Source organism: Paroedura picta, chromosome 7, assembly GCF_049243985.1.
Source record: "Paroedura picta isolate Pp20150507F chromosome 7, Ppicta_v3.0, whole genome shotgun sequence".
NCBI classification, from domain to species: Eukaryota; Metazoa; Chordata; class Lepidosauria; order Squamata; family Gekkonidae; genus Paroedura; species Paroedura picta.
In genome coordinates, this window is record NC_135375.1 from 36,032,807 (window position 1) to 36,050,525 (window position 17,719).

At 41.6% G+C, this 17,719-nt stretch overlaps 2 protein-coding genes across 11 annotated transcripts in view; one reads left to right on the forward strand and one right to left on the reverse strand.

Annotated features, from left to right (window-relative positions):
• DHFR (dihydrofolate reductase) lies at window positions 1-13,678 on the reverse strand. Of its 2 annotated transcripts, XM_077347491.1 has the most exons (6): window positions 13,461-13,678; window positions 11,332-11,381; window positions 9,149-9,254; window positions 7,548-7,674; window positions 589-704; window positions 1-360 (listed from the first exon to the last, which is right to left on the reverse strand). In XM_077347491.1, the coding sequence occupies exons 1-6, from the start codon at window positions 13,676-13,678 to the stop codon at window positions 270-272; spliced, it is 708 nt and encodes a 235-aa protein (XP_077203606.1). In that variant the 3' UTR covers window positions 1-269. The 2 variants fall into 2 exon arrangements, with proteins under 2 accessions (XP_077203606.1, XP_077203607.1); XM_077347492.1 differs by lacking the exon at window positions 11,332-11,381 and having other exon boundaries at window positions 13,461-13,613.
• An 80-nt stretch (window positions 13,679-13,758) lies between these two features.
• MSH3 (mutS homolog 3) overlaps window positions 13,759-17,719 on the forward strand; it is a 52,696-nt gene continuing 48,735 nt past the window's right edge. For 7 of the 9 annotated variants that reach the window (XR_013233077.1, XM_077347482.1, XM_077347483.1 and 4 more), the window contains exons 1-3: window positions 13,759-13,935; window positions 16,246-16,339; window positions 16,931-17,121. Coding sequence is in view for 8 of the 9 variants with exons in the window: in XM_077347482.1 (XP_077203597.1) it covers window positions 13,759-13,935; window positions 16,246-16,339; window positions 16,931-17,121 (462 nt within the window). In the remaining variant the exon portion in view is untranslated. Of the gene's footprint in view, window positions 13,936-14,049; window positions 15,867-16,245; window positions 16,340-16,930; window positions 17,122-17,719 lie in introns of those variants that run through there. The other 2 variants (XM_077347488.1, XM_077347489.1) reach the window with 2 other exon arrangements.

The window sequence follows — 17,719 nt, forward strand, 5'->3', positions numbered from 1 at the left end:
TGTCATCATAATAATGGAATGTATTTTTTCACTGAAAGTTGTTTCCAAACAGTGTTTTGCTGCACTGCACTTAAGGCCATGAAGCATCACCATCAAGAGCACTTACATTAGCCTGGAAGGAGGAAGGGGTGGAAAGAGAGAGAGAGAGAGGCTAGTGTGCTGAGAGAGAACTTGTTCTACAACTCAAGTCTGCTTTGTTTCAGTAGAGCTTGTTCCTGTGTGGTGGTGACCATATTGTCAAATGCACCACAGAATCATAAGCTGAGACTTCATAGGTCTTCACAGACAGTCTTTTCATACACTTCAAACTTGTACTGGATGCCATTCTCTTCCTGAATACCATCAGGCACACCTGGGTAGCTGGAAGAGAGAGTAGATTACATATATAAAATAATAAAAATCAGTGTGTGCTTAATTAACTGTTAAGATCACTAGTAAAATAATTGACTGTGGTTGTCTTATACACCCTGTTAGTTTAAATATTTGCTTCAGAAATTAAATTAGCTTGATATATAAGATTGTGACATATGTTGTTATGCCATTCATGATAAAGTGAATACCAGCCATTGCTTTAGCAGTGATATTTACCCTTGCAGAAGCTTGAATTGTTTTAAATCAATTTCTGGGAAAAATGTATCACTTTCAAAGTACTGGAAGATCCTTGTCAGGAACAGTAACTGATGAGTTGGCTTCTCCATTGCTGCCTTTAAAAAAGCAGACAACACAATAAATGAAGCTTCCCCCCCCCCTCTTGTTTATTGGGTATTGTACATGTATAGTTCAGGAAAATCAGAGCATAAAAACTGACAAAGGGGCAACTGGTCTGCATTAATCTCCCGTGCTGGCTACTCTCTGGGCAACTCGTAAGCAGTGCGTGAAAGTGACCATCTTCCTGTGGCTTATTCTCACCCCCCCCCAGCACATCTGAGATGTAAGTACACTTAAACAAATGGGCCAAATTCACTTTTGGCTTAACAAGAGGAGAAAACACATTAGGTAGAGGTGGGTGTCCAAAAAGACATGTGAAGCATAAGGACTGCATAGTGGTTAGAGTGGTCAGACTACAATCTGGAACAGCAAAGTTCAAATCACTCCAGTCCAGTGTCATGGAAGTACAGTGGGTTTTCTTCGCAATCTAACCTATCTTATAAGGTTGTTGTTGCAAGGATAAAATTGAGAATAAAATGCAGTGAATGTAGAATATAAATTTTAATTTAAAAAAATTGGTTGAATCCAGTGCAAATTTTCTGCTTGCCTAAAAGCCCTTGCACAAGTGGAATGGCATGGAAAAGACATGGCATGTAGCAGTAGCCACATGTACTAAATTAAGCTTACTGTTTCTCCAATTCTATTTCTGTCAATGCAACATCTTGTGTGACCAGCCCCAGGGTTTTGGGAACTTCATTCTCAAAATGGCTCCCTGAGGTACAATATAGGAGATGGAGGAGATTGCTGCACAAGATCTTGCATGTGAAAGTCATTAGGTTTGAACTAGATACACAGGATCTTGCACAATCTCTTTCCCAAGTAGAATTCCAAAGTAGATTAATTTTTATTTGTGCATTGTTGGATCCAAGCTCGTTAAGAAGGCCTGTAGTGTGGATAATGACAATAGTTTGCAGTATCTACTTCAAAATTATATGCATCTTGAGCAGTATTGCTCTTTTCTTTTATTGGAAAATAGAAAAATAGCATCAACTGTGAACTACAAACAGCTATGCACACTTGACTTACAGACTCCAATCCCACCTAAACACTTAATTTCTAAAGATGATTCATCTAGCATGGTGTTGGGAACTGCTGCTTTGATGAACGTTTGTTCATGCAGATTTAATCCCATAATTTAGCAGGCAGCACTTACTGGGAACAGAAATTTCTAAAGAAACTGCTTCAGCTAGAAGTGTCTTCAAGTAGATGTAGTTTTAAGGAACTATGGCCATCACTGGCAAGAAAAGCCAACCCTTGTATTCTTTTTCCATATAAGAGAAGTAAAATGATGATGGGTACTGATTTCTGTTCTTCCTGAGCTGCCAAGGCTGAGACTGCGTGACAAGGAATTGATTTGGACCAGTTGTAGTGTGACCGTTTGGAACTAATTGTAGAAGTTATAGGAAACAACTGAACCACAGTGCAGTGTAGTCATCAGATTGTGAAAACTGAGGAGACAACAGGAATCAATGTTTTGAAAGACATGCACTACGAAAACTCTGTTTCTAAGCGCACAATTCAGAGTGCCAGTTCTTATCTTTTAGGCCCTAAACAGATTTGGGCGAGTTACTTCAAGTACTACCTCCATCCATGCTTCCCACCACATCAGTTGACCCCCTTTCTAAACTCCTACTGTGCCCCCAACAGCTGATGAGAGGTGGGTGGCTACCAGGGGTGGGGATATTTCAGTGGTGGCACCCTGCCTCGGAATACTTTCCTCCTTGAGGCTCACCTGGCACCTGTCCTACTCTTCTTTTGGATTCCGGCCAAAATGTTTTATTCTTAATCAGGCATTTCAGCATTTTAGGGCCTTCTAGCCTGAGGATTATTTTACATCTTTTTAGGCAGATCAATTGTTGTTTTAGGGTGTTTTTATACCCTTGTCTTTCATATCAATAATTTTTATTTTACCTTGAACAGGCCTATGGAGAGGCAGGGATATATGTTTCTGAATAATAAATAATAAAAACAATGGCTAGGATAAAAAAAAGCCCTGGCATAAATCTTGTGTAAAATTGTTTCATAAATATTCTACAGCAGTCAAAACAAAATGCTTCCATTTAAGTCAGCTGGGGCAATTCAGCTTAAAAGGATCAATATACTTAAATTTTACTGTATTAACCGATTTGTGTAAAGGGTGTTCCAAAATGTCTTGCAGATTTAACTGTGAATGTAAACTATTGCCAAGTATGAAATGCAACTTTCGGAGTAGCACTCTATTCAGCCACAAAAGCCGGGCTCCAGAGGAAATCAGGTTTCAGCATTTGCTTTTGAATCCTTAGTGTACATACTGAAATTTTCAGAAGGAATTCACTCTATGGATCATGTAAAACAAATTTCAAGTATAAGAAAATGCTAAGTAACTCTCAAATGCATTTGTTCTTGTAATAATCTTGCCTGTGTTTCAGGGCAGAAATTCTTCCTTGTTAAGTATCTGCTGCTTAAAAAAAATGAAGGACCCCTCCACACACAATGAATGTCACATATCTGGTTCACTAATATAGAACAGCAAACAAACTGAAAATTAAACTATTTTCATAGTTCCTGTACATGGGGAAGGAGACATGCACATGTACAGTCCACCATATCTTGGAAAATGTGCCCACAAATTGAGCCACATTCAGTTACTCAGCATTTAACGCAGCTAATACATTATTACATGCTTTCTCATGTTAAGCCTCTTTCCCCACATTTCCTCATAAAAGGCTGAATCCTCCTCTTCTTTCTTAGCAAGCACTTCTTTAAAAAGGCACTTTAAAGCACAGAAGACTGGGCTTTGTGACTTATGACTCCAACTGTGAGTCATGCTCTAATCCTTTTTTCTGCTTCTAGTTCTTTCCAAGAGAATGTCAAAGCAACATGTTTGTTCATATGAATAAGAGATGACTGTTAATTTTGGACTGCATCAAAAATAACATCTTGTTTGCATGTCTTCATTTATATAACTATATATTAAGGCCTGGCACATGATGACTGCAAAGTGCAGATCAGGAACTAGAGTGCTGATGCTGTGATGCCACCGTGTCAGTTTCCACACTGGAGGCTTTGCGCCTGGCTGCAGGCTGGAGTTTGAGGTGGGGCAGGTTGCCCCACCTCTTCCTGCTCCTGCATGGGGGAGCATTTGGCCCAGTGCCCCTCATCCACCCTTTTTTAACATTCATATTTAATCATGGACATTAAAGGCAGAATAAAGTGTTTTCAGAGTGCACACCAAAAGACCTCTCATTTTTCATTGCTCAGTGACAAGCTAAACATCACACCTCCTTTTGTTCTCTTGCCAAATGAGTAATTCTTTGCACAATCAAAATATGTTCAGGTGATGCTGTGTCTTAGTAAAGCCTTGACTACTATATTGTTTGTCACTGTTCAGAAAAAAAAAATCATTGCTCTGGAGAGTTAACAACCAATACATTTAAATTGGTGCTTTCAGCTGTTCTTCATACTTTCAAAAATCTATACTGGTATTTTGTATGAATGACATACACATTTTTTCTGTGCAATAAATTGCTGTCTTTCAATATAACATAAGAATACCCTTTCACATACTTATTGGGAAAGGGGATTATATATTTTGCCAGACTTCCATACTGGCTGCTGACATACAGAACCTCTGGTTTGTTCTTAACAGGTACAAGCTAGACTTGCTACAATGCCCTCTGACCTCCCCTCTTAACTGTGTTACGTGCCAAAGGCTAGATTTCCTGGTTTCAGAAGCTTCACATACAACTCCTCTTCACTAGGGGGATGCATCTCTCCCCTCAGTATTTTTTGGTTCTGGTCTGAATGGGGATTCCTGAAAAAAACCTAGATATTAGTAAAGCATGTGGACCTGGTGTTTTTCCAGAAATCCTGAACCTTTTCAGGTCCAACAGACCCAAACTGAAAAGTACCCAGAAAAGAAAAAAGGCGCAAAGCCACATAAAAAAAATAGTGGCCGCTAAGCTGGGGCTCTTTTGGAGCTGATCCTGCAGCGAGAACTCTCCCCAGAGGCTTGGCTGGAATGTTCAGTTTAAATGGACTGCCCAACAGAGCCTATCAAGGAGCCAATCATGTGGGGATGACTCTCCCTGCAGGCTGGGCAGGGCTCTTCTGAGCAGTCCAGTATGAGCCACACCACCCAACAAAGCCCTCCAAGGAGCTTGTTCCAGATGGAGAATTCATCCTGCAGTCTGGGCTGGAGCTCTGTTGGGCAGCCTGCTTTAAACCTGGCTGCTCTACAGAGTCCACCAAGCAACCAGGCCTGCTTAACCGGAGTGCCCAACAGAGCCTGCACAGGATCCCCCACAGGATCCACTGACTGAGCTTGTTTCTTCTGAAGTACAGTTTAAAACCGGCTGCTGGAGAAGTAAACCCCAGGAGCTCTGTGTGGCACAGTCAATCCTAGTTGGGCTTGCTTCTCCTGAAGCCCAGTTTAAACTAGGCTGCAGGAAAAGTCAATGCAAAGCCCAGCTTGCGAGAAGCAATCTGCTTCCAGCAGCACAGCAGAACCTGGGGCTGACTTCTTCTGCTCCTGTCCCACCGCTATTTTTTGATCCACCTGAATATATCTGGGATTTTTTCTGGCAATTTCCTCATTTTCCTGAGAAAACCTGGATACTTTTGGGATGCCAAAATCTGCCCCCAAAATACTGGTAAGTTTTTCAGAGTGGATTTTTGGCTTAGGTTGATCCAAATGCACACTCCTATTTGTTCACCACAAACAGGTTTTTGAATGCTCACATGCCCCCTCCTTCCCTTGCACCTGCAGTATGGTTGTGCTAGAATTTAACCTCTACAAACCCCATTTAGTCAGGGATAAAGGTGCCAATATCATGGCAAACTGGAATTTGATTCAAGGCTTCTCAAAAAAAAAAAGAGAGAGAGAAATCAATCACATTTTGTGTGGGAACATAGCAACCTGGGAAATAAACAGGCGTGTGAGAGTAGTTGAATGTAGTCAATTATATGTTTTGCCAATATTTCAAAATGTTTTACAAGCACTCTATAGTTTTATGTACTTTCACCTCTGGTGATTTTGTATACACAACCTTCTTAGTTCATGCTCAGACTTCTGTTTCCTGTTACAGCCCTTTGTACCACATCCAACACTATTCTATTCTTAAGGGTCCTCTGACTTTCAAGAATACCTTTATGTGGGAGGGAGTGCAGCATTTAGACAGGGGTCAGAAAAGATCCCTTACCCAAAATCTTTATTCCACTTGAAGCTTAGATCTAACCCAGCCTTGTCCTCACTACAGTGCATGCCAGGCCTCTGCAAAGCTGGCAAAGAAAGAGCATTTGTAGCAGATTTTCCAGTTTTTGTACACTCACCAGAAGCAATGCAAAGTATTTTAATCTAGGTTTAAGCAGCTAGTTGTTTAAAGAGGGGAAAAGTATAAATACGTTTTATGCCGGATAAGATGAGGCTGGAACAAAAAAGCCTTTTCCTGGCTAACTTCCAGGTCATATTTTTCCTAGCACTGGCCTTGCCCCATTGATATTCTCCCAAATCCATATGAAAACTGTAATGTAGTCCCATCAAAAACAAAGTTCTGAAAGCAAATATCTTTTTACGGATTACATAAAATAAAATAAAAATGATTCATTTCAATTACCAGCAGGTATTCATCAATATTCATAGATAATTTGCTACCTACACAGGTTCAGAGTAGAATGGCATTTTTTCAGAAATCCTCATTGCTCAGCGTAACACATCCTTGTTAAGCGTATTAAAATATTATTTGAAGTTTTTACCAAGATGTTCATGTTTAGCTAAAATCATACTGCTGTTTTAAACTCAAAGCTCTCTATAGAACAAGCTTACCTTAAACTGCAGATTATTTGAAGTGGCTTTACCGTTAGATACATCAAGATATAGATAGTACGTAAGTACATAAAAAAATTCTTTCCTTAGGCAGATTAATACAATCATTTTGACTGTATTAAAGCAACAGTCTGAATAATATTGTTTCTCTTTGGTCCCTAAAGCACTGGGAAAGGAATCAGAGGAATCCTAAGGATTGGATTGGAATAGGGACTTGACTGACCCCTATACCAGCATAATGTGGGAGTTATGCCAGCGTTAAGGGTAGTTTACACTGCTGCAGGGCACTAGAAGAGCCTCTTGTGGCGCAGAGTGGTAAGGCAGCAGACCTGCAGTTTGAAGCTCTGTCTGAAGACAGTTGGCCAGTGTTTTAATGGCAACTGGTCTCTTAAGTGTGTGCACAGCAGAGGAGCAGTGTCACTCTTATGACCCATCCCTCTCCATCTCGTCAGCAATGGATCCTTGGCTTGGGTTCCTTGACTCCCACTGGTCTTCCTTGCCCTGTCTAGCATATCATCCCCACCTTACAACAATGCCGGAATGGAAAGCTGTGGCTGAGATCTACAGGCAGTGCTAAAGCAGCACCTAATGCTGTTGGGACCCCTTTCCCCCATTTGACTACTGTGTAACTATCCCCTTAGGGAGGTGCTCTGACCAACCACTGCATCACAAGTGCAACACAGGATTCTTCTGTCCAGGAACCTACAGTTCTGCAACATTAATATTTGTTTCCTTTGGAGCATGAGGTCAACTTGACTGTTCAGTGGATGCAACTGTGCTGAGTTTAAAGTGAAAATGAAACAAACACACTGAAAGAGAAAGGCTTTACATAATACATTAAGCAGTATCACTACTTTATGAATCAGGACTTTATGAAATCACAAGAAACTTGTAACTGAAGCTTGTGTAAATGCCAGCAACAAAACCATGAAAATGCCATCTTCTACATTCCAAAGATTTTGATCCTTTAAATCAGAGCCAGTTCTCTGTGTTCTATTTTATTTTATAGAATTAAAATATTGAGTTTGAACCGTACCTTATATACTGAACTGCCTCCAATTATCCAAACCATATCTACCAGTTCTGCCAACTCTGGTAATTCTAGGAGATCTAATGCCTCATCTAGAGTTCTCGCCAGAAAGTGAGCTCCTTTAGGTGTTTCCCTGTAAAACACAAGCATGGCTGCTGAATATGCAATTTGACATTCTGACTCCTGATAAGCCAGATACAGCTTACCTGTTTGATGTCACAACAATTTCAAAAGTCAGGCAAGTAGGCATCAGTGCATATGCACATGCAGGTCCTACTGTCTGCCAAACACAGTGCTAGCCACTCACATGAATGGCATGCATACCATTTCTCTATACAGCTTCTTGCACGTCAGGTGCAAAACACAAGAAATTGTTAGGTGCATGCATTTAGAGAAATGGCTGTTATCAGCACCAGGCTCCTCTTCCAGGCATCCTAGCTGAGCCATTTGGAGCCAATCTAAACACAGGACTGAGATGAATGCTAGTGACTGTAGCGGGGCAGCAAGCAGTTTAACGGATACAGGAGCCACCCAGGCTCACCAGGTACATGGTCTGTGAGACCATGTGAGATTTTGAATCTCTTTCCTAAGAGGCATTCTGATTCTTTGGGCTTGTCAGTATGATCAGGAAGTATTGTGGCTCAGTGGTAGAGCATCAGCTTGGCATGCAGAAGGACTGGGGTTTGATCCCTGCATGTCCAGTTAAAAGGTGATGAGAAAGACCACTGCCTGAGACACTGGAGTCTCGCTGCCAGTCTAAATAAATGGACCAAGGATCTGATTCAGTATAAAGTAGATTAGAGTATTCATCCATAAAGGTAAAGGTATCCCCTGTGCAAGTACCGAGTCATGTCTGACCCTTGGGGTGACGCCCTCTAGTGTTTACATGGCAGACTCAATATGGGGTGGTTTGCCGTTCCCTTCCCCAGTTATTACCGTTTACCCTCCAGCAAGCTGGATCCTCATTTTACCGACCTCAGAAGGATGGAAGGCTGAGTCAACCTTGAGCTGGCTGCTGGGATTGAAATCCCTGCCTCATAGGCAGAGCTTCAGACTGCATGCCTGCTGCATTACCACTCTGCGCCACAAGAGGCTCATATTCATCCCTATATATTGTAAAAATGCTTAAGAAAATAATATTTGCATTTGGACACTCAGCAGCTGTATTTTAAAAAATGAACAGTGCTTTTCATATGTTGCCTGAAAGCCAGCCCTTCACTTGCTGCCTTGAAGAGTATCAAAAGATCTTATGTTCAAGAACTGATGTACATTCTCTTTACTGTTAGAATTAAACAAAACACACAGTAATAGGAATATATAATCCCCAAAAGTTAAAATACTGTGAAGAGTTAATGATACAGCTTTTTGACTTGTTGTACATTAATTTCTCCCAATGAAATCAAAGGAACTGGATCTGAGAAGCCTTGGGAACAGGTAATACGATTATTACTATGGACAATGTTTTCCATTGTTAACAACTTCTAAGCACAATGCTCCATTCCAGGATAGAAGGTGGCATTGCCAAACAAGCCAAACTCTGCATCCTGTCCTGTAATAAAGCCACATTGTTACACCCCTCTCCAAGATTATTAAAACATGGTACTTACTTCAGTTGTCTGCTGAGCACTATATTAATTCTGTCTTTTAAAGGCCGACTTTTTTCAGGAAAGGAGAACCAAGTCTTCTTACCCATTATCACTACATTTTGTTTTCCTGTATAACATAGAAAAGATATTTGATATATATGTAGTGACATCTAGTGGATGTATTTCCTTACTTGTTAATGTCAAAACATTTTGAAGTAATACTATTCAAATCAATGGAGCAACATTACAATAAAGAGGTCATAATCAACTAAAATATATACAACACATCATCTGTCTGCTATGGTCATGCAAGGGGTAGTGTGGCACAGTGCCTAAAGACTGACCCACAGGCCAAGAAGTTCCTGGTTCAAATACTGCCTAATGAATGTGAAATATTGTCAGCCTGGAAGGGCAGGCTATAAAAATAAAATTGTTACTATTATTGTTGTTATTATTTAAGCATTAGGTACTGTTTAGGATATATGGAGAATAGTGGTTTGCTTTAAGTTCCATCTTCCATTTCCAACACACTCAGGAAGGAGTCCCCTTATAGTCAGTATTCACACAAAGTATTCACACATGGAATTCACTGCTGCAGGAAGTGGTGGCAGCTGGAAGCAGATTGCTTCAAATGTGAATGGATAAACATCTGGAGCAGAGGTCCATCAGAGGCTATTTGTCAGGTTGTTTGTGCTCTTGAATACAGTCACTCTACATCAGGGGTAGTCAAACTGCGGCCCTCCAGATGTCCATGGACTACAATTCCCATGAGCCCCTGCCAGCAACTGGCAAGGGCTCATGGGAATTGTAGTCCATGGACATCTGGAGGGCCGCAGTTTGACTACCCCTGCTCTACATACTGGAAGGAGTGGTGTATGCTGAAGGAATTCTAACTTATCTCTCTCAGCAGTTAGTGAGTGCCTCTGCTTTTATGTACTTCTGTTTGAGACAGTCAGTATCTAAATAAGTTATTGTAATAAAAGGAAGTGTGTCATGAACAAAGTTTACCTCAGTAAGAACTTATGAAATTGAACCTGTTAGTTATAACAATAACTTTTATTTTTATAGCCCATCCTTCCTAGACGGCTCAGGATGGGTAACAAGAAGAGGTATAGCAGTTATTAACTTATATGGATAAACAATTTTATTTTAAAAAAATTATTTAAATTAACATATTAGTTAAATTATAATAACCCCCCTCCTTTAAAACCTTACAAAGGGGGAATCCATTTCTGTTGGGCATTTGGTGTTTTATGGATGGAACAATGGTAGGGAGGCCAGTGTTTCCTTGATGTGGATTTCCTAGTCTTAGCCAGAGGCCTGGTGGAAGAGTTCAGTTTTGTAGGCCCTTTGGAACTGTTGAGGGTCCTGATCTCACCATGTCCAACCAGATTAGGGCCAGGCCTGAAAAGACCCTCACCCTAGATTAGGCCTCTTTTACTTTTTTTGGGCCGGGGAACCTGAAAAACTGCTGTTCATTGGATCTTAGTGCTCTTTGGGGGGGGGGTATAGCAGAAGAGGTGGTCCTGTAAATACAGTGGTCCCAGACCCTTCAGGGCACCTTGACCCTGATCCTCAATCAGAATATGACAATTTTATAAATTGAGAAAAGAAAAGCCTGTCAGCTGTACAAGAAACATTCTTCATGTTTGTTAACTGTAAATATAAGTAAACATGTTTATCAGCTACTCAAAGAAAACTGAATGATTAACTGCCCAAGTGAAAAGCAAGTTGATCTTAACCAATACAGCAACACTGTCTCAAAACAAATGATCCCCCCCTTTACTCTGCTTGGGATTCTGCAAAGTCTATAGGCTGTCACACAGATTCATTCCCGTATTCAACAAAGGTATTGGTTAAATCACAAACCCAGCCCAAAATTCAATTTTTACAACACTCTTAGCCACAAAGTATAGATGGAACAGTATGCCCGAAGCAGAGATGCTCTGTATTCTTGGTGCTTGGGAGGGCTTCTGGAGTGACAAATTGTTGGACCGGATGGGCCATTAGCCTGATCCTGCATGGCTTCTCTTAAGTTCTTATGAAATACACTTAGAAATCATGTAATCTGACCAAGAGTTCATGGCACCTTCTGAACTTTACTGATCAAAGAGGAATGAACTTTGATCTTGCCAAAGTTACCCTGCACTCATATGAGGATATTAGGAAAATAGGAAGAGTACAGACAAGGGAAAAATCATTACCTGGCTGTGTAGTAGTTCTGGTCATTTTCTGAAAATACCCTAACTCATTCCTGATAAAACAAAAAAGAAATATGTTTTGACGTGATCTTCACTGGCACTGACATTCCTCCATCCCCTACTCACTTTCACCCTCAAGCCTTTGGCAGGGACTTCTTTGTCAAACTACTGCAGCTCACTCAAGTGTGCACTTCTTCCACTGACCAGCCCTTAAGAAGGTTTGTTTTCCTATTTTGCTGTTGACCACCATTACTATTTCCACTGGTGATTTGAAATCCAGTGTGTCCAGACTGCCATATTGAAAACATAAAGTGAACAGCAGATAGAAGGGCAGAATGACCCCCCTTCTCTTAAATGGACAGCAATAAATAATAGCTTATTCTTCCTGCCTGGCCGAATTTTAAAACATTGACATTTTAAATGCTTTCTTAAAAGTTCTTCAAGGCAGTCACTGAGCACAGCTGACTCACACAGGAGTCTTTAAATTGAATCTCTGCCTCTTTTTACAGAAACGTTTAGTATTTACTTTATGCCACAGCACATTACAGAGTACTAGAAATCAGGCCTTGATGTGATATTATTCTAAAAATTAGGGTTACAGCAAAACAGAAATTGGGATAAGCAGAGTAAGAATATGTGCTCATTCTAACTACATGTGCTTAGGGTTTGCTTTGATTGGGAAAGGTATGCACTGATGTATCTATGGAGAAGGTGGGGTTTGAGAAGGGATCTGAAGGAAGGAAGGTAGATGGTGGATCATATAAATGCTCTGGGAGGCAATTCCAGATCCAAACTGGTTCGCTACTGTAGCCAAGAATGGTCTTGTTAAGACATAGGCAGGTATTTCTTGTGGGAATGGAGGATGGCCCATTGTAGAGCAGGTTTGCCGCTTGATGGAACAACAGGATGACACTGCTCTCCACAGTCTTGCTAAAGCCAAACTGGCAAGCCTTTCTTGGTCCTGGGAAAGAGTAACTGGATTCCTGCCCAAAAGATGCCTTCCAAAAGGTCTGGACTCGCAGGACAGATGATTGATCACTCCCTGCTGCAGGTTGACAGGTCAGCTGTCCTCTCATAAGGACCTGGCACCGTTTCTGGGGATCTCAATGGTGTAGTAAAGTAAGGAAAGCCTGGTCTTCCTAGGCTCTGCTTAACCCCAGTGTTACTACTGCTGCTGCAGAGAAGGCAATTGCCCAGCTTGGATGGGGGAAAGACAAGCTCTGAGCTATAGGCTCCTCTCCTAGGTTTTGAAAGCAAGCATTCCCAGCCCCAAGCTCAGAAAAAAAAGAACACTATCCTTTCTCCCCAGGCAAGACTCTGAAGGGGGCAGAGGCGGCTGTCATCACAGACTCAAACTGCAGCAAAAGGAAGCTGCATTTTGCAGAATGCAAACTTGCTCAAGGATTGGGTGCAGTTTTGATTTCTGCAGAATCCAAACCAGCCTTTCTCGACTTTTTTTACCCTCCCCATCCCATCCCCTCCAGGTTCCACATTAGCCAGAGGAGAGGGGAGTAGGTTGACATAGCCATGTATGATCATATCACCCAATAAATGTTTTACAAATTTAAGAAATATATTAAGAAATAATTAAGTCCCATCCATTCAACAAACCCCAGGGTTTCATGAAACCCTGTTTGAGATAGCTTGCTCCATACTATAGAAATCATTTCCCCCCTTGGAAAACAGTTCCAGGTGGGTAGCCCTGTTAGCATGCAGTAGCAGAACAAAACTGAAGCCCGGCTGCATTTCAAGAACTTGCAAACATGTGAACCAATGATAAAGTACTAATAGACTCCGCAGGCACTCCAAATCACCAGCAATTTCCCAAGCTGGATTTCGCAGCCCTGCTTAACTATTGATAGTGTAAAAAGATACTTTCTCCTACAGAAAATCTGCAAGTGAAGGTTTATTGGGACATGACTCTTTCAAGTTGGCCTTGCAGCAGGAGAACCCTACGCGCCTTTTTTGTTTCAGGCACAGCCACAACTACAGCTCCCAGCCTGCTTTGCTCGCGAGCGAAATGACCAGCCGCGCGCAGGGTGCAGCGACACCCCACGGGAGTTGTAGTCCCTTCTCTTAAGCGTCAAAACGCCGGTCTCGTGTTTTTTAAAAAACCCGAAACAAGTCCTTACTTGAGCAGGGGCCACGGCAGCTGCCCGTCCTTCCCGATGCCCATATTCTGGGCCACGGCCGCAATGGAGCTGAACGAGCGAGCCATAGCTGCTTGCCGCAGCCTCCGCGGCGGGACAAGGCCGAGCGCTCCGCTGCCCTTTGTACTCAACCAGCCCGCCAAGCCGAGCCACGTGAGCGGAGCCGAGGCCCAGCCCCTTCCCAACCCGCCCGACTCCATCCCGACGTGACGCGGCGTCGCCCCGGGGAGGGGCTGAGCGTGTCGCTTTGGTGCCCGCTGACTGGCGGCTGCCCGTCGAGATGCCCCGCGGGCGCAGGCGGCAGAGCCCGAATGGCGGCGGCCGAGGGCAAACCGTCCTGAGTCAATTCTTCCTGCCGCCTCGGCCAGCCGCCTCCGCCGACGCCCTTAGTCCTGCTGCCGAGGGGAGCGAGGCTGGCGCGGCGGCTCCGGTGGCGCCTTCTGGTCCTCTGCACGCGGTGCGGGCCGGCCTGGGGGCAATGCTGGATTGTAATGGGAGGGCATGTTGGCGGGTTCCCACGAGCAGGAGGGCGAGGTGCTGTCGCAGACTGCAAGGAGAGGGGGCCTAATGGGAGATGCTGCCTTGTGTTGAAAAGAAAATGCCCCTGCGATTAGAAAAGCAACACAGAGCGGGCGTTGGACCCTGCTATACTACTTTTCTATTTGCATAATATATATATTTTATTAATGCGAAGGAATTGGAAGCCATCACCTGCTCTCTAAGGTGGTGTAGTCCATCGTGTTATTTCTGGACTCTGCTTCCCTGTTCTCTTGCATGGTTGAACTCTATATGCTATTTATAAAGCTGAAACATAGTCTAATCATACCCTGGCCCTGTTTCAGGGAATAGATTTGTTTACTTATTGCATAAATATACAGGTTTCCTTTCTTGCTATGACTTTGATTTTGTAATTTAAAAAAACCCAGTATATATAAATGATCCTGAAATTTGGATTACAAAATTACAGAACACAAAAATAGATTCAGGTGGGTAGCCATCTTGGTCTAAAGCAGTTTGAGTCTAGTGGCATAAGCTTTTGTGTGAATGCACATTTCCTCAGACACAATGGGAATTTTCCAGTCTACACATATATAGGCTGGGGATAAGTAATAAATTAGCAAGCTGATACAAGGGCCTTACAGGAATAACAAGCTGAGTTGATAAGGTTTGTTTGGGTTCAAGGAGGGGGAACATAATAAAAAGAAATGTCAAGATTTGACAGATGCATCCTCAATAGTAGTAAAACTGTTGAGAACTCAGTGGTGGAATGCTAAGAGTAACTTACTGAGACCTTGCTGTCACAGTCCATCCCTCTCAAGCATGGAGATAATCTTACAGCATCCTCTTCTTTGTGTAGTATCATCCCCTGTGTCCTCAGACCATACAAATACATTTCAGTCTACCATTCCAAATTACATTAATTCTGCTAATCATTACATTACAATCTAGTATTCCAAAAAAGAAGTAATAAAGATGTATAGCACTTCTGTGAGAATACATTAAGCTTGTTATTTCTGCTGTGTCTTTGGATCTGTTAAACATCTTCATCGTGTTGTATGCTAATTTACTTCTCTCCCTCAGCCTAGATGTATGGACTGGTAACTTCCATTTCAGTGCGTCTGAAGAAATGTGTTTGCAAATCGGGTTGTGTTTAAGAAACTTTAAAAGCAGATTGTGTCTGTTGAGAACCCAGTATACATGACTGGTACAAGCAGTATTCTTGGGAACTCTTGGCATATTTGCGAAAGTAGAAATGCTCTCAAATATGCGATGATGATGATGATGTTATCTGTTCACTCATGTCCGATCCTCCGTGATTCTATAGGAAAGTCTTCGCCATGCGCCCCTGTCTCTGACTGCTTCTTTTAGATGGTTTATGGTCATCTCTGTATTGGCTTTGATAGTGTCGAGCCAGCAGATCCTTTGGCGACCACGTTTCCTTTTGCCACTAACCATGCCGAGCATTAATGATTTTTCTAGCGAGTTTGATTGCATGATGTGTCCAAAGTAAGTGTGCTTTAGCCATACTCAAATATGTAGCTCCTCTCCAATCAGTGGTGCTTGGGAGAATTCTATCAGTTTCTGTTTGGGTAATCCTACTAAGACCTAATTTCAGCCATTTCCTATAAGAAAATGTTTCCCCAGATAATTCCAGAGTGGAAGCTTTGTTAATTCAACTATCTTGAGTTGTATATAGGTTCCATCAAGTTGCAAGTGACTTATGGTGATGTCAGCAAGTGACTTTCAAGGCTAGTGAAAAGGAGGATTGGCTTTTCATTGCTTTCATTGCTTTCTTCATTGGTGGTTCCCTTTCAAAGTAATGACCTTGCTTACCTTCTGAGATCCGACAAGTTCACACTATACCATACTTTCGTCATCACTACCCATGTTAGTATGCTGCAGCAATAATAACAAGGTTTTTATCTTACTGTGTATGTTAAGCTTAACAAACAATATGATTGTTCACCCATTACAGATGTTAACTAGTTTAACATAACAAGTGAATGGTCTTTCATCTTTCCTGTATTAAATTGTTTAAAGGTAAACAAAATTTGTTTGAAAATAGAGTTAAAGTTCTCATGGTATTGTTGGGAACCTGTGGCATTTCCATTGGTAGCCTTATGTTAATTCTTTTGCTAAAGTGAGGAATTTTTCCATGTTGAATGTTGAACTGTTATACAGAGTTCATTGGACATTTGTCCTGTTTTCTTTGTGTGTGTAACTGCACAATACAGTCAAACTGAACCTTTGATTTACTGTTTTGTAGGATTCTGAACCTGCTGGGAAAAAGAGAAGAGATGTAAAAAACAAAGACCAGCGTTCAAAGATTTTGCAGAGTAGACAAAATAAAGAGGGAGATGGTGAGTTAAATAAGAATACTTAATGTATGAAGACTAAAAACTTATGCTGGCCTACTGTAGAAGCATGTTTTTAAGTCAGAGAACAAAATCTATGGACAGATACTCTGTCTATTATGCAGTTACTGAGTCTTGTCTTTTTTAGTCTTTCATACGTCAAGAAATCAAGGGAGGACTCTGAAATTCTTAGCCATTGCTGCAACCTGAGTATCTAGGAATAACAATGGAGTGCTCCAAGCTGTACACAGCTTCTTTCAGGGAGCAGGTGAACACATCAGTATCTATTAGTGTTACTGTCCCTTGTTCTCTGGAAGGGCTGATCCTTGCATTGAGGCTATGTTTTCGTAAGTGAAGAAAATCAATTTTTGTAATTGAATATGTATTTTAGTGATTTTTAGATGCATACTTATAAATGTTTTAGGACTTGTTCAGATGATTCTTCCCCACTATTAACTCTGCTAATCTTATATTGATGATATGTGGTGTAGGAAAGTTTGCTAATGGAATGAAGAATTATATATAATGCTTTCAGCATTTGGCATGAAGTGTGGAAATTATAGTTATAAGCAGTTTTATTTGTTTTTGCTAATAAAGGGGAGCAAAAGGAATGTACCAGGCCTCGGATATGTTCAGAAACGCTTCAGAAGCTGAGGCAATTCTCTAGCCACTTGGAACAGGCGAGTCATTCAGATATTTCTCACGGAGTCCAGCTTATGAATCTGAAAAAAGATCAGCAGGCAGTGGTAGGAAACACTGACACTTTACATTCTCAGAAGACTGATAAGGTAAGCAGTTTTTCAGTGTCTCTTATCAAAACAATTATAGCATTCTATCAAATGGATACATCTATTAAGGCAGGCAGAATTAGAGGTTATCATTTTTTGAAAAACAAAAAAGAGGACATATTTCCCAACTGGCTACTTTCAACAAGTGATCACTCTACCAGATCTTATTTTAATTACCCCACTATTTAAGCAAAACAAACTCACTCTGTGCACTGAAAAAGCGAACATTTTCATCAGTTTTTAAAAAGAGCCCAAACAGGATGGATACTCTAAAGCAGGGGTATTCAACCTGTGGTCCTCCAGATGTCCATGGACTACAATTCCCATGAGCCCTTGCCAGCATTTGCTGGCAGGGGCTCATGGGAATTGTAGTCCATGGACATTTGGAGGACCACAGGTTGACTACCCCTGCTCTAAAGAAAGGACATATCCTCTAAAAAGAGTATGTCGGGTAACCTAGGCAGTATAAAATTCTTAAACTTGGGAATGACCTTTTCAGTGTTTCATCACAGTTTAGAGAGAGAATTTGGCATATTCACTCTTCTTGTTTCAGCAGTTTCCCTCAGTCAGTTAAAATTGGTTTTTAAGTGCTTCTGGT

Coding starts and splice junctions, on each gene's coding strand:
- DHFR (XM_077347491.1), bottom strand. CDS start 13,678: ATGGAGTCGGGCGGGTTGGGAAGGGGCTGGGCCTCGGCTCCGCTCACG. Junction 7,675..9,148: donor GTGCTCAGCAGACAACTGAA/GTAAGTACCATG, acceptor TGTGTTTTACAG/GGAAACACCTAAAGGAGCTC. Junction 705..7,547: donor GAGGCAGTTCAGTATATAAG/GTACGGTTCAAA, acceptor GCTTTTTTAAAG/GCAGCAATGGAGAAGCCAAC.